General features: G+C 39.3%; 1 protein-coding gene across 2 annotated transcripts in view; it reads right to left on the reverse strand.

Moving 5' to 3' along the window:
* The window catches only part of SPC25 (SPC25 component of NDC80 kinetochore complex), a 99,916-nt gene extending 83,593 nt beyond the window's left edge, over positions 1 to 16,323 (reverse strand). Inside the window, exons 1-5 of one of the 2 annotated variants that reach the window (XM_069208222.1) lie at positions 16,212 to 16,311; positions 13,977 to 14,109; positions 9,294 to 9,440; positions 9,143 to 9,208; positions 1,691 to 1,837 (exon numbers count right to left, since the gene is read on the reverse strand). In XM_069208222.1, the coding sequence (XP_069064323.1) occupies positions 1,691 to 1,837; positions 9,143 to 9,208; positions 9,294 to 9,435 (355 nt within the window). In that variant the 5' untranslated portion in view covers positions 9,436 to 9,440; positions 13,977 to 14,109; positions 16,212 to 16,311. Of the gene's footprint in view, positions 1 to 1,690; positions 1,838 to 9,142; positions 9,209 to 9,293; positions 9,441 to 13,976; positions 14,110 to 16,211 lie in introns of both variants that reach the window. The other variant, XM_069208221.1, reaches the window with a different exon arrangement.
* Between the last annotated feature and the right edge of the window lie 780 nt (positions 16,324 to 17,103).

Here is a 17,103-nt window from a genome sequence, read left to right on the forward strand (position 1 = left end):
CAAAATGGCAGGCGTGACGTGGGGGAAGTAAATTAGTACACCTGTTAACACTGGCCTTCTCCCTGATAAAACGAAGAGATTCTGCATTAATTTTACTATCATTTGCTAAAAAAGGTGTACTCTCATTCTTTCTCGATTAAGGATGGCTAAACTCCAACAACTGTTTCACTACCAACATTTAAAAACCCGGATGGAAGGTGAAACGCAGACAACAAAGAGTCTTAAGCCCATGTTTCTGCCCAATACAGAATATGTAATGAATTATTACTAATATGTGCGAGATACCTCAGAATAATGTGTAATAAGCAACCTAGTATTCAGAAATGCTGCTGGTAAGCGTGCGGTATTTCCTGAGGTTGACAGCCCATTGGAAAACGAGGAATAAACATGTGAACTAGCTGGCTGGCCTGTCTAGTCAGCCTGTTTATGTGTTTCAACTAAATTACCAAATATCTATTTTCAGCTCAATTTGGAACTAGAAACATATGCTTATTAGACAGTTCAATACTAGCCTTGATTTTAACATAACCTTATGTACGATTGACTGTTCATTCTCTTTCTAAAAACATAAGTGATCAACGGTTGTAATGTTATCTATCTTACATTGGGCTCACCCAACTTAAGCCCTCATTGTGAATGGCTTCTTAATTTATCAATATCAACATTTGGAGTGTCCATGGTGGTTTCAGAGGATCAAAGCTTAATAGAACATAAGCTCTATTGGCTGAACATTAAAATGTTCACACTGAAGGATTTAACCAGTGATAAAGACCTGTTTCCCACAACTCTAAAGCATGTGATGTAATATTACCTCACCAGCCAATCAGAATGAGACTCCCATGTGCATGGCCCTTTGGTAGTCCTTACTGTTCAACCACCACTTTGAAAAGATATTAGTTGAAAGCACATACTTTACATAAGCTTTCATTTAATGTAATCCACTGCGAGTTCAATTCACCCCCCACCCTCTCCTATTTATAAAGGAATAATAGTATTAATAAACAATGACGTTGAGATCATGTCCCTTTATTCATTTCGGCCCCCATAATTGGCTTGAGATATAAGTTGAATGGCAAACAAGTTTCTCAAAATAATACACTACAGAATGTTCATTAACGGGAACATGCATTAATCATATGCACTGCAATTCCAAAGTTTACTTAAAGTCAATGAATACTTAGCAAAAATAAGAAAGCTGGGCAACCCAGAAAGTACCCTATATAAAAAGATACCTGGAAACGAAAGGCCTGAGAATGTATCTAGAAGTTCACAATTCACTAAAATGAATGTACTTTTTCCTGACACTCAGAATGTTAACTTCTATAACTTGCTGTACAACTACACACATGAAAAGGGGTTCCAGTTATTCGGATGACATTTTTTACTTTTCGCCCCAGATGGGAATCAGAATGCATTAAGCATTTTTCCTTAGTTATACTGTCTTCAGTCATAATGTTTTCATTTTTTGATGAATAGTATTTTAAGTACATGTTCAAATTATTGATTCCTATTTTAGGATTAAACATTGGAACCCCATATAAAATAACTTATGTTTGACAACTTTATGGTCTCTTTTTTTGGTAGTCTATCTTTCAAACAGTGGTTATTTTTCACCTGCAATTGTGTTACTCTGAGAGTGTTAGTACTTTAAGTACCCTATTAAGTGCTGCCCATCATAAAAATGCATTACCTTCCTTCTTGTCTCGAAAGTCTTCCTTCACATCCTGAATTTCCTTTCCAAGCCGCTCTCGATACTGCTCATCCTCCTTTAGTTTTGAAATAGTGACCAATAAAGCAGCCTGCTTTTCTTCAATCCGTTTGTTCAGTAGAAAGACCTCTGTGATAAATAATAACACCGGTCATGCAAAGTAAGCAAGTGTTTAGGGATGTAGCCAAAGATTTAAAATGTTAACACCAGGATCATACAATCCATGCAAATGCTCAATGCAGCCAGCTTTCCGACATGTTTCCAACACTGTAGTAAATCTAGGGGGTGAGGTTGTATTGACATGGATCTAACCTATCTTTGATTCACAGCAGTTCTAGCAACTGCCAGGCAACAAACCTACGTCACTCTTTCCATGGGCTTCCAACCAGGGCCATTCTGGTGTTCCCATGCCTTCACACAAAGCCCGGTCCTCTAAAACCGAGAAATTTTAGGTGGGTGGAATGAAGAGGATGTACTGGACAAAGGGTGGTGCCCCCTATGCCCAATCTCATCTGTATGATGCTAGGATCCTTCACCTGAAGATCAACAGCTACAAATTAACAGCCAGATGGTGTTTTAGACTGCGCTTGGTACGGAATCAAAACTATTTGCAGTTATTAACAAGCTACAGTGGAGCCTAGGTGAAAAAACCTCCCACCTGCCTCCTTCTGCAGCATTTGACAATGTTGATCTTTCCATCGTGCGCCAGATAATTGGGGAAGTAGGATATGGAGGTCTGTCAGCCAGGCTGGCTCCTATCTTTCAATCTTTATTGCTCAAATCATATAGTTTACGACCTTTCCAGCTCAGCTTTAGTGCAGAGCTCCGCAAGTCTATCTTTCTACAATTTTTAGTATCCATCTCCCCACTTGTGGCCTAAATTGTCTAGGCCTTTGGCTTCAAAATACTCTGCTATGCTAATAACACTCTGGCAACTCTGGTGGTCTTAATGCTTGCAAAGCATTCTTCATGGCATCTCAATATATGGCCATCCTGCATGGGAGATCCACCCTTGGCATCTGCAACATTAAAAGCCCAGGCTACTGGTTAGATAAGGGGCTTTCAATCCAATCTTACAGATTAACTCAGTATATCATTCCTGTTAGTTCCGGGAGAGGATACTAAAAATGGTCCTCATGCCCAGCTCACATCTTTTCTAGGTAATGCCTTAATTACATCTAGATTGAACTATGTCAAAAGTGTGCTATCTGGGATTCCTGCTTCCACCATCTGTTAATTAAAATCGATTTAGAACGTGGCAATCTGGCTAACCCTTGGCACATTTGACAGGGTCTCACAGGCCTTTAATAAACTCCACTAGATAGCAGTACCTGGTCGTATTAGATGTAGGCCCCTCTGTCGGGGGACATAAGCATTACTATAGTCACTCATCCACTTCTCTTCAGAAATATGCTTAGCCAAGAAATCAGTAATTCCTGTTGCCCCTATTACTGGTTCCTTGCTTCAAAAAGTCACTAGGGTGAGCATACCTGTGCTGAGATTGCTTCCTCTGTTTCGAACACCTTCTCACTGGCCCTTTGACTGAGCCACATGACAGGCAGTTCCAGTTGTTAACATCAGGAAGCCTTCAAGTGTATGCACGCACTTTATCCTATTTCTTTCATTCACTGTTATCCATCACCACTGATAAGGAAGCAGCATAGCACGAGGTCACGACCATGTAGCTGCGGTCACTGGCTTTTACCTCGCCCACACCACCAGAACTGATCCAAGCAGCATGGTAAATTGAGGAAGTGCAGTAGACACCAGTGTCTAAAGCCAAGGACTAGAGTAGGACCAGTTAACTGAAGGCGAGCTTAAGAGAGGAAAGGTGCTTATGAAGGCAATGGAGGCGCATCATTTACCTCTAAGCAAGGGCATGACAAATTCAGATTATAGATGTAGCTGGAGGAACAGGAAGAGAAGCAGATAAGAATTAATTACTTGTAGGCATTGGCATGCATCATAGTGCTCTTCATTCAAATCATAAACATTAGAATTCCCAACTGCGTGCAGGAGCAATTTTTCCACAAAGGGTGTGAATTCAGAATCTCCAATTAAAAATAAATTTAAAAAAAAACACACCTTGCAAATAATCTATATAACAGTTTTTTTTCGAACTGCAGTCCTGTGTTAAACTTTGATCCTATACTTGCTAAAAGATATGTTACATAAAAGGTAAAATGTGCCCCAATAAGCATTATATTAACACTGTGCAAGAAAATGTTTCCTATGTTTTTAAGAAGCCTAGGTGTTTCTAGTCCCAGAATACACTGAACTGGCAGTTGCATCTCAGTGACGGTTCTTTTAGAAGGATAAGAAGAGTAAGCTCAAGATCCCGTTGTTGAGGGGTTTTGATGTACATGGCCAAGAAAAAGCAATGGAAATGGGAGGGCTTCAATGAGAATCACTATGACCAGAACTAAGACTACAAATAATGTCTTCTGCTCGTTGATCTTCACGGATAGTCATAAATGTTACAAAAGAGTAGCAAGCACATCTCATTAAGAATGGCTCTCTACCAAAAAAAAAAAAAAGAGAGAACAAGAGACACACTGAAGCACTGTAGGCTTGTGTAAATTCATTTTTGTGAGATTCTTGAACTACTACAAAGTCCACCCTCATGTCAGAATCAAGTAAAGTGTTGTGTTAACCTATGGACTGATTTACAGGATGCAGTCTTACAAATCTCAGTCAATGGGATTCAGCTTTGCTTGGAGAGCTTTAATTTTGGAATTGTTGGTGGTAATAGAGGGATGGAAGGAAAAATTTAATATTTCTCACCAGCGCACCACCAAAAGGGTCATTATCCAGGGATCATGGTTCCCACCTCCTGGACATGAAGTCTCTGCATTTTGTGTTTAGAGGTGTAACAAACAGCTCCATCACTGGAAAACCCCAAGCAGGAAGTGATCTTGTAATACCCAGTCATCCATTACCCATTACTGATTTTCTTCTAAAAATCTGCAGAGAAAATTTACAAGGTCTTGAGAAATAGATTCACCAACACGCAGGTCGAACTATATTTATTACCTACTTGCACGATCAGGCAAGTTGAAAAAGAACATGTGTTCTATTCACTCAAAGTGAAGGAGCAATTGGGATGCCTTTAAATCTTGTTTTTATCTTGTCACATTTCCTCTTTGTTAAGATATAGAGGTCAGAAGTCAGTTTTCTTCTCGAACTGCAGAGATGCAGGATTCTGTAAAGTGAACTGTCTGACCTGTTGTACAAAGAGTGTCAAATGAGAGACTGTTGGGTGCCAGATTTTTCCTGAGACACAACATTTAAATATCTAATAAGTCAACTGTACAAACATTTCAAAATATATTTCAGTAGCTGTAAAAGTAATTTTTTTTGCACTTTTCTGTGTTGCAAAAAATATTTAAATAGTATGAAAACAAAATCAGAACACTTTACCTGGTGATGTGCAAATGATACATGTGTTTTCTGAAACCCAATTTTCACAGATTATAGTTGATACGCTATATCGTTTTTAATCAGTAAAGCTGCAAGTTATTGGGAGAGTTTTTGGCCATTTCAATGGAAAATGTACTGTATGTAAAATGACAGTGCACTACCATATCATGCTTTAGTAATATATTTATTAAAATTAATGTTTAAACATCAACTAAGAAACACTCCTGCCCCGGCACGGAGGGCAACACTATTAGTAAACTAAGAGGCAAGGCATGGATCACATGTACCCTATATGTGGGCTAGATTCTTTTTATACATGGAGCAAACATTTAGCCAATGAAATCAAACAAAAGAGTTTGTTTTTGTACAGCAGAAATGTCGAACTCGCATATTTGCAGGTGTACTCGTGAGAATGAAGAAAAAGACGGCTCTGTAAACTAAAATATTTGCCTAGAATCACACAACTTGAGACCAGTTTACAGGTCTAGTACATCTGAGTTAGATACAGTAGATTATTCAAGTTACTTGACCAGCAGGTCTAGTAACACTTTTATGATTTTTGAGGCCTACTTACATCCTTTGGTTTTGTTGCCCCAGAAAATATTCAGCCTTTATGGAAAGGTTCCCAGTTCCTGGACACCAACCCTCACTACATTTTCTGTGCTACCAAAGAAAGGGACTTGACCTGGTGCCACATTTAGTAGTGCACTGTGGTGAAATTGTTATCGGTCTGCTGTAAGAGACTGCTTGAATGCCTTGAGAGCTAGGTCAACTGCTCTCAGCTCCAAGAAGCTGATGTTTCTTTCGGAATATACCAGCCCGAACAGTTAGCTTTCCTATGTGAGCAACGCATGCCAATAACAAGGCATCAGTTACAATTGCAAGGATACGTAGATAGCTGAAACGGAACTCCTTGTATCAGATTACTTTTGTTTGCACCACAAAGCAAGAGACTACCTTGTTGACTGAGAAACTGACTGGTCCGTCATGTTTTTCTCCCAGGCCACTGAACCTACAAACAGTGCTGAAGCAGCCTTATGTGAAATCTTCCATTTGGTCTAGCAACTGTGCATCACGTCATAAAGCCCAAGAGGGAAGATTAAAGACAGACTGCTGAATTTGGAGACTTTGTGGAAAGATGACACTTTTCCAAGACGGAAGAAACTCTGGGTGCTGAAGGAAATAGTTTTCCTTGTCTTTAGGGGTGCTCCGAAAGAAGTTAGGGTTTGAACTGGTCAAAGTTGACTTTTGGAAGAAGTTATGGAGGCCTGATTGATTAAGATGAGAGACTGCAATTTGGAGATTCATTTAGTTTGATTGGTTACTCAGAGGTAGCAACACAATCACCACGTTTTGGATAAGCCTTTATTTTTGGGTGATGTAAGTGAGCAGCTATCACTGCCATGCATTGGTATAAGTTTAGAGAGGTGGACTCTAGACCAAATGGAATAATAGTACATTGGAAATGCATCTTCTCTACTAGAAAAGAAATGTATTTTCTGTGCTTTTTTACAACTGACCTAAAAACATATCACAAATATCCAGTTCCTCGTTCACAGATGCAGAAGATTTGCTGTAATATTAGCATTCAGTATTTCTCTCATCTGATCCATTTGTTAGCTAAAAGGTCTAGTATCAACCAGAAATCTTTCTTCAACTTCGTTTTGATCAAGTAGTATTTTAAATAGATGCTTCCCATTCTGGAGACAAAGGATCAGTTTTATAGCTTTCTTCTCCACAATACAGCTGCTTCCTTGTTCAAGTCGGCAAGTTGATATCATTGGGTATACACCGGTGATGGTGTTTTATTCAAAACAGCATGAAAATCCTTTCTGCATCATTGTTTTGAACCACTTATCACTTGTTATGCTTTGCCATTTTTAGGCGTTGTAAAGGACAACACTCCCTCCGTGACCCCCTCCCACCCTGCTGGAGTGGAATACATAGAGAGGGGCTGGAAGATGTTTGAAGGGATAGAAGAACCCTCAAGTCAGTGCCTGGTATTAGATGGCATCCACCCAGAAGCACTGAAGGGCTACTGCAGACTGGAACCCTTTGCTTTGCTCCTCTCTTACATTGATGAGTACCTCTTCTGCAATTGATATTGGTCCAGATGGGGCTATCAAATGAATTGATGACTCTGCTGCAGATAACGCTTGCGGTCTTTATGGTGCTATTGTGCCATCTAAACTTTTTTTCCTCTCTAGAAGCTCGAAGCTCCACTGCTTTCACAGTCCCCACTTTGTTTCATATCTCTTCCTTTTCAGGATCGACAAACAAGGAAGATCCAGAGAAATGAGGACTACATATCTCTTGCTGGGCATCTAGTTTTAAAGATGCCAGACTCAGACAAGAAATTGCGTCAAAGGAATTCTGCGACAGTGCTCCAATGCTGTCAAATCCACCAAATCTATGGAGGCACGAATGCTCTAATTAAAAAGAAGACCCTCTTGAACGATCTTGCAGAGATGTTGTTATTTCTTTCTAGGTTAGTTTTCAGGGAAAGTCTGCAAGGTACCACAGGGCGTCCAATCATATCTCCTAAGCAGGGGAGTAGCACTGGCAGCCTGAGAGAAGGAGAAGAAGGATGGAAGAGCAAACACACACAGAGTGACTGGGTCTAAGGGGAAGTAGAATGGGGTGCAAAATAACAATGGACTGGGACGTGTGCCCTGAGTAATTACCAGTGAGAGATCAATTCAAAATTTCCATCCATCACTTGTTTTTGATACTTCAGTGTGACAGATATGCACAAATGCCAGCTAAATGCTCACTGTGCCACTGGAGCCAAGCTATCCCAGAAAGAAACTAATCATGGGTCGCCTGTGTTCAGTTTCAGGAAGGGCCTGGCCTGGCAGTCCCAGCTGGACTGTTCCTATTAGAGCAGGACCAAGACTGATTTTCATATGACTGGGCTGGAATAATTACCAGTAGCTGAGATTAAAGTATTACATCCATCATTTTTTGTATACTACAGAGAGTTGGAGCAGAGTCTAGTCTATTACTATTGGCAGACTGGCATCAGTGAGTAATAGTCGCTCATATGCAAGTAAAAGATCATTAAAAGCTAGTTAAGGATCAGTCACTTCAATCATTTTTCCTTCCAAACCCTGGTATGTCAGATTCAATCATATTTCACACCAGTGTCTAAACTTATAGTGCTGGCCACAGCCAGTCTCCCGTATTACTGTCATATTAAAGGCCGGCTGAGCTGGGATAGAATTAGTGATGATCACTTGATGAAAAATAAGTAAATTATAAAAAACAGAACAGATCAGGGGTATTAGTAGAGTGCCCATCACCCAGAACGATGCCTTGGAGCTGTCGACAGATAGCAGATATTTACTGTTGCCCAACTGAATGGTATTCATTTGAGAAAGCATAGACAAATGAGCGGCGGTGTGAACACACTGATATGGACATGAACCGGAAACGCAGATGCCTACAGTAGATTTGTAAATGAAGTGAATCACCAGCCACGCTCAACGCAATAATTTCAACAAATTTAAAAAACCTGTACCTAAAACATATACTATATTCCTAATTTACAGTAAAGTGGAGTCCGTGTGGGCCAAGACACTTTATTACATTACTCAACTTTCAGGTGGAAGCCACTTTGTTGATTTACACATCCCACACACTGCATTTGCTTTAAATAACGTAAGTAAGATGCAAAAAAAAAAAACAAACACAAAAAAAACACAAACAAGAAGAAGGAAGAAGAGGAAAAAATGCCACCTTCCGGAACTTATGGTGAATTACTGCCTAAAATTTAAATGTTAAATGAAACACAGACATTGAAAGTTTTCTAAATATGCAGCTTTTGAACAGATAATAGTTGTGTTCAATTTGTTATCACAAAAACTCATAGTTTAGAATTAAAATACTTTTCTGTGAAGAAAAGAAAAAAATAGAAATAAAAGGAACTGGGAAGTGGGGGTATAAAAGTTATGCTTCAATAATATTCTGATGTTGCCCTCAAGTAGCAGAGTTAACCAAATGGTTTATACATACCATTTTGAACTTCTCTCCTTTTCGTAATCATTTGAATTCCTTCCTTGTACTTTCTAGCCCAACAATCTGTAACGAGAGACAGTAGTCAAGAATGGAGTGGGGAAAAATTAAACACATAATTTAAGTTTTAAAGAAACAGTAAGCACTTTACCTGCGAGAGCCTTTGCGACCTCCTTGTGAGACTCCACTAAGAGATGAATGGACTCTTCACCACTGGGATTGACAAAGCGAAGCCTAAATTCCTCCATGCACCTGTATAGGTTTTGCTCATCATCTGAGATTTTTTGGGACATGGTACCTATAAAAACACAAAATTCCAAAATCACAAACTAACCAAATAAACGTGAAAGCAGGGCTGCAAAATATTGTTCAACAAAGGCTAGGCTATCGTAAACAATAACCTAATTGCTTTGCATTCATAATTACTAAATATGGCAGAGGAAGAAAAATACCTACACTATCAATGCCATTTAGCTGAAGCACATCTATAAAGCAAGGTGCTAGCGCGCCGCAATATGGGTTGCAGGACTCTGCGCCAGCTCATCGGCACACCATATGTAACTTGCAGACAGGATAGCTTCAACGCAGTAGCAAGCTGGGGGGGGGGGGTAATACTGAAAGTAGGAAGAGGACAAGATGGTATGCTTCTCAAGAGCAATAAGAGGTGGATTGCCAAACAAAAGACTTTTCAGTTCAATGTGAAAAGTCTACCTCCGATGCAGTCTAAACTGGACTTTGCAGGGGTGTGGATTTCAATAAAATATCTACTTATCCATTTGGTGCCATGTAGGCAAAGCAACAAATTATGGCAGCAATCTCATTAAATAAGAGCTCCGATGATGGCCTCTCTGATTATGCCAGGGGTAATTCTAAAGTAGAGTTTGTGTACCAGCAATTCCTTATTTTGACACCTTTGCACAGATCTACACACTGGGGCTGGATGAGGCAGTAAACAATAGTTCCAGGATTTGAATGCCTTTGAGTCTGTGCAAACCTACTAATTTGCATGTTTTAAGGTAACAGATTTTTCAACAGCTCTTATCTAATCTTTCCCTTACTTAGAAAGGTTGGAAATGGTTTCTTCCTGACAAGGGCAGAAATAGAAGTTCTTCCTGGGTGAGTAAAAAAAAGTGGTTGGAGGGAGAGTGAACTTGTAAACGCTCTGTAGATTTTCGCATGAGCAAATCTGCACATGCATGTTTGCTCGTGCTAAAATACAATTCACAAATATTTTCTGAGAGTACGATTTCCTGGACTACTTATGTAAATTCTTGCTTTCTTTGCTTACTGCCAATGTTTGTTATATAGGTGAGGACCTGGAAGCTCTCACAACCATAAAGATTTACAAAAGCCATGTCAAAACAAGACACACATTGACAAAACCAAACGACTGACCGCCAACGTTCGATTGGTTGGCTTTGCCAGTGCTTGCTTATTTTCATGTTGCCCATAATCTCATTGTAACTGGCCACACTAATTCTCCATAATGAATATATATTTTTTTTAATTGAGTAGCAAGCATCAGCACATTTTACTAAATGATGGTTCAAAGAAATAGTATCTACAATTTCACAGTAATTTAGCAAAACGTTTTTCCCTACTTGCATTTTTTTCCTGAGCATTTCATTTTGAAAGCAAAGCGGCATCAATTTTGCTCACAAGCTTCTGCAAACATTTACATATGAGAGAGCATTTTGGGAGCATTATACTTAGCCTCTTATTGTTACATTTTTCAAACGTGAGTACACATTTTTTTTTACTGGAACCACAGTCTGTACTGCAGTGTGAGTTTACAGCATTTATTTCCAGTGATCACCCTAATAAAGGCTTTGAATTAATGGACCATAAATATATATTCAAACAGCATTAACCTATGGGCACATTAAATATTATCTCAACTGCAGACAGTTCACTTCCTTGTAAGCTGGAAGCCATTTTTTTGTGCAGGAAGTTGGGGCTACTTGTCCCAAGGACAAGATAAATATGAAAACTTGTTGTCCTTGATCCCAAACAGTATGTTCTGGGCGTTGGGCTATAGGAATTCCACACCCCTGACTTTGACAAGTTATGAGCAAACCATTTAGCAATTATCCTCCTTTTTCAATGTGTGCTCATTTAGAAGTATTGCTGCACACCTGGTTCCTACTCATAGAACAAATCATAGCCATTCTCCTGTTTCTCTGCATTGTTAAATTTCATGTTTCATGATCCATTGAGGAAGTTCATGATTAGCCACATTCCTTCTGTTTCTCGATAAAGCCAACTTCCCAGGTAACAGATGGTGCAACATGTATATAATCAAAATGGTAAAAATGTAGGCTAGTTAAATATTTTCCTGCATACTACTTTGTGAGGAGGCAGATTACCAGGGTTACTCAGGTCCAAAAATACTGAAGAAAAAGAACTTGCAAAAGTTGACTGCACATTTTGTGAAGTATGCTATGCCCAGGGGCACATGTAAATAGAACCGGGAGACACTAGTGTAACAGTGACGAATGTAACACCAGCTTTACAGTCATTTTACCCTACAGGGGTAGCCCATGATGTTTTAAAATATAGGCATCTTCAATAATGTTGTCAACATTCACATCTAATAAAGGAAACATGACCCGGACTCGATGGCAGAATAAGCTGCACATCTGTGAGATCAGAAGTTTAGACAATAACATTTTAGCTACCTAGGTAAAGATTAGTAACACTGTCTGAAATGGCCACCAATGTTCTCACTGTTTGCCTGCTGGCTGGAATAACATCATAATATTTACTTTAAATAATTAATAGTTGATGTGTTTTATGACATACAATCATAATTATTAGAGAATAGCAGATCCAGAAAGACACTGTGGTTTTTAGTCATATGTGCCAGCATGAAATTTGGATTAAAAACCTAAATATTTTAATTTTATTATTTTAAGAAAAGGGCAGCTGGTACCTTAGAGATTGCAGTTGTTAGGGCAGTTCCTTTTTTCTGACAAGAAAAACATGTTTTGACCCTGTTCGTCTGCTAACAGCTACAGCACATGGGTAATTTAATCTTAAATGACAAATTAATTAACTATTCTAATGATTATGAGACCCATCCATTTTAACTAAAGTGTTGGCATTATCAATGTTAGACTGAAAACTACGGTCCTTCCCCTGAAGATGAAATAGAAGTAGACAAATGGAAATATTAGAAATGATTGATAAGAGGAACTCAACTGATGCACCATAATCTAATTTCCCGGGAACGAAATGGGCAAATTGTCAAAGAAAAGAAGTAAATCATTTCAGTTGTGTGCCTTCAACTTGTGACAAAACTGGTGTCACAAAAGCAGTTGGTGGGTCACTGTAACAAATATGGCTGAAAAATCTTATAACACCATCAGGGGTAGTTTGACTGTGGCCTTGACCTTTTAGGTATGGTTAGGTCTGTGAAGGAGGGTGGTCTCTGTGCCGTGGTTTTGGCAGAATCATGACAGCAAAATGTTCAAGGCCACAATTAAATCCCTAAGATTCTTCAATTTAATAGCTACATCCTATTTTTTATTTATAGTAAATTCTGGACTTCCAACGCACTGGTAGGGGTCCAGCCAGCTATATTGCAACTACTAACCTGTGTTACAGTAGAAAGACATACATGATTAACTAAGTCAAAGTGAGAAGACTTGAAGAGGTTGAGAGTACCCACCCTGAACTCTGTAACACACACAAAACAATAGATTTTTTTTTCCTCAGAACAACTGCTGCTTCTGAAACGGTGGCAAACTCCGAGTACTTATCCTTCTCCCTTTTCTGTCTTCTAGGTCATGAAAATTAGTTTTAAGATTCTTGGATTTAGGAATGGTACATCACACTACGTCATCACAGACACGGTTTCTAATGCTGGATAACCATATGATTTCATGGTTTATTATTCTTAGTTTGCATCAATAGAACTAGAAAAACAAATAAACCTAATAATAATGATTTTAAGTGTAAATCCCAGGCCAGGGACACAGTGTCTGTGAGTGAGGTGGCTGCCACCGATAAACAGCCCTTAATGTTATTATCTCAACAAGGGCACTTGTCTGTTTATTTAAGGTTTAAAAATATCAAACAGAGTTGAGGAGTACTACCTGAGGGTTTGACGTGCCCCCAAGACTATATTAAATATCACCTTATAAATTTTTTTTTAGGAAAGGGGCTCCCCATGGCAAGTTTGGCTGAATCTTGTAGGTGTTTGAAGATCAAGGCTGACATGCTGCACGCCCAAATCATCTACTCAGTCTGGAACCGTACTGTTAATAGGCAAGCAAAAATCATCTCCTTTGTGCAGGACATTGAAAGCTTTCTCCCCAGCACCGTGCCTATGGCCATGGACACATCTTACTCTATGGCAGTGTTTTTCTAAACTTTTTAATGCCGAGCAACTCCCCTTTGAGGGGAAAAAAAGAATAAAAATTAAAAAAAGAATAACCGCCTCCCCCAATTTTTCACAGGTATTCTATTAAGCTGACAATGTTTAAAAATGCCTAGACTTGTTTAAACATTGCAGTTAAGTTCTGTTACTTTTTTTTAAAATGTAATAAACAAAGCACTGCTATCTGCATAATGCTCCTTTTGGCCAGAGGCTGGCACCTGGCGCCTGGCGCACCCCCCACCCCCCCAATAACTTCCCAGTTTCAAGACCCCTGCTCTATGGGGGAAACCATAGTCTCATCTCTGTCAAGCTCTTTCAGCCCAGACCCACAGCAAAATTCTTTATCTGAGGCTACTAACCTGACTAATTGTAGATTTCAACCCGAGCTGCACCTGCGGTGGGAAGACAGTCACATGCAAGTCCCGTAACTACCAAAACGAATCATGCTATTACCTGCTGCGCTGCTGTCCCAACTTTGCTGAAGCAAGACACTTCTGCTTGCACCTCTATTCTGCCTCAAAAGGTGTAAGACACTGCAGAGAGGCCTCGGATCTGGGATTCACAGGATCTTCCCCGAGATCGCTTGCTAGAGGGAAATTTACACACATTACAATCACTCCCTAATATTTCCTATGGTCAATTTTTAATCTGATTACTAAGTGTCAGAGGAGCAGTCTCTTGTTCTCATAATTGTAAGGGCTATACATGGTGCCTTTTGTTTTGGTGCTTTTTTAACTGCTTTTTTTTTTCTCAGATACCGGCTTTTTCCCTCCTTTATTCTTTAAGATTGATTAGCTTTTTTTAAAAGCTGCTTAGCTGTCGTCTTCGTTTTACTGTATTATCAGTGTCTGTCGGCTGAACTAATTATTTATTGTCATGCTATGCTTCGCACTTGCATGTAATGATTTTAATTAATCAAACATTTAGTTAGTGAAAAATAAAGAAACAGTAGCCAGAATTGCATAAAAAGAAAATAACAGAAGGATTCTCCAACATGCTAGTTGATCTAAAATCTCCTAAAGAATGCTATCAAGGAGTTTTGAGTGTCAAACACTAAGTATTCAGAATATGTACCATTATACTGAATTAATTTAATGTGGTAAGTACTTCAAAAGCTTCCATTAAATCTTTGTTGTAATACCCCTGTCGATTGCAGCACTGGATGTGTATGAATTACTGTTTCATTACAATAATTACACCAATTATTGTGAAAAGGTGCAATCATAATTTGTGGATTTTATATAGTGTGCACTTATAATAAATATTTAAAAAGGAGAAGAAAAAAATGGATTACAAATTTAGTTCAACAGTAGGCGATATGATTAATGTCCAGATGTCAGGCTCCCTGGAATTCCAGATTTGGGCAGAAACAGGAGACTGCCTAAATCAGATATTTCAGAGAGTAAATTTTGCCTGGTAAAACCCGTTCAAACATGGCAGTGAAAAACGTGTAGAATTATATTCAGAAACACGGATTTCTATTGTATTTCCCATTCCGTAGGAGAAAATTTGTAATAGTGTGTGAATTCCACATCCCAGAATTACCGAGGTCTGCAAATTCAACACAAATATCAATGCAAAATAATTCTGGATACGGAACTAGTGACCTAGATTTGCCAAGTTGGTTACAAGTGCAGCCCAGAAGCAGGTCCACTAGTCCAGCTGATCAGAATAGAAGTGACTTTGCTTTTTCCACATTACAGCCTCGAAAAAATAATTATGCATAAATTAGCACATACGATGAAGCTTATACCGATGCTACTACTAAATAGAATGCTATGCTGATCCCCTAGCGTTCACCCAAATAAAACATGTGAGACAACCTGGCACACTACACTTGACTGCTGTTAAGCTCAATCTTCTGTCATCTGTCTGACCCTCTTTTGTGGTGTAGGAAGGACCACATCTCTGCTGCAGTATTTCACGAGCACTAGAGACAAAGTAACAACCGAGTTTGATATGTGATCCTCTTTACAGCGTGACACATATGTGAACTGTGCCAGTTCACATAACTACAAAAAAAAAAACAACTTAGAAACAATCATTCACATGGAACTCATTACACCAAAATAAACAATCGCAGAACATTCTGACCTGAATCAATATTAAAACAAAAACACAATCTCGATCATGTAAAAGGAAACCCTTGTCAAAAAGCACTGTTTGCAAAAATAGAGGAAAACTGTACGATACAAGCGAAACAATTCACTTCTATCCAAATGCATTCAAAGCCATAAAACAATGAATACGTTCAACCAAACAAAGGCGTAGCATGTTCACATCGACATATAGATTGCTCTTGTTTTTCTCATTAGTTAACATAACTACAGCATAAAGCGTTTTCTTTTGAGACTTGCAAAGAACGAGAGTTATAATAAATAACTAGAAAAACAATAAAACTTTGCCCGCAAAACATATGACCAGACAGCATCACCAGATCACATTAAACACAAAGCTTTTGCTCAAAATTCTAACCCAGTCTTCACATAACCTGTAGTTACATAGAGTCTGTGACAAAATATATAGATTTGAAACGGATCACAAAATGTAATTTTCACTCCCCTAGAGCACTAACGAAAAACAGTCTGACAGTTCTCAAAGAATAGCTATCGCGTGGTTTAGTTTAAAAGTGCATTAAAGAATTGCCAAATACACTCCTTTTAAGATGATCATCTATTCTCTACTTACACATGCAATCCGCAAATTCTGCCTAAAAAAACTCTCTTCTGCTGTTGATCTTTCAACGGACGTCACTAGTCTGTAAATTTTACCGCTCCCGGGCTGCTCGGCAACCAATCCTACGGTTCAACATATTCTGTGATATTAACGTGTAAGGTAACCTTGGATTGGAGCGTTGTGAGCACGTCAGCCAATCATTGTGTGTAGCACAGCACTCCGAAGTGCCGATTGGCTATGAGGTGCACACGGGCCTGATACCTAGCCGTCCTCAGTCGGCGGGTGCCGCCTAGTTTAGAGCTGGGTGGGATCGGCTGGAAGACAGCTGTCCAGCTTCCGTGAAAGCGTGATGGGTTTGGGCAGGCAGTTTGTTAGTTCTGGTTGTGGGGTGACTTTCCTTGGTGGGTAGGAGGGAACGAGGGAAAGAAGAGCAGCACGCGGCATGATGATGGTGCCATGTGATTAGTGTGAGCCTTTGTACCTTGCAAACCGGTCCCTCGGCTACACGGACTGATAAAGTTGACAAACATTCCTTTATCGTTTTGTACGCATGGAGACACGTTACGCTCGTTGAGATATCTAAAGCACTTTGTCGGGGCGTGTTGGGGCTATGAATGAAGTAGAAATTTGTTAGGAGTTCATTTTGAAGATACCACTCTCTTAGTAGCCCATTTTAAAAGCTGTAACCCGACCGTATACTGACCTTATCGAGTGTGATTACTGTATTGGTATTATTATCAGTTTACCATCTTCTTGAGTGTGCCTTTGCTGCTTGCTATTGCATCTTGAGGTGTGCCTAGATTCCCAGGTCCCTGCGTGATGGCTTGCTTTTTTTAGTGAATTCTGGGGCTTGTAGTCTACTTTAGCCCATTATAAAACAGGACTGAAACCCCCAGTATTCCAA

The sequence above is a fragment of the Pleurodeles waltl genome, chromosome 9, assembly GCF_031143425.1.
Source record: "Pleurodeles waltl isolate 20211129_DDA chromosome 9, aPleWal1.hap1.20221129, whole genome shotgun sequence".
Classification (NCBI taxonomy): domain Eukaryota; kingdom Metazoa; phylum Chordata; class Amphibia; order Caudata; family Salamandridae; genus Pleurodeles; species Pleurodeles waltl.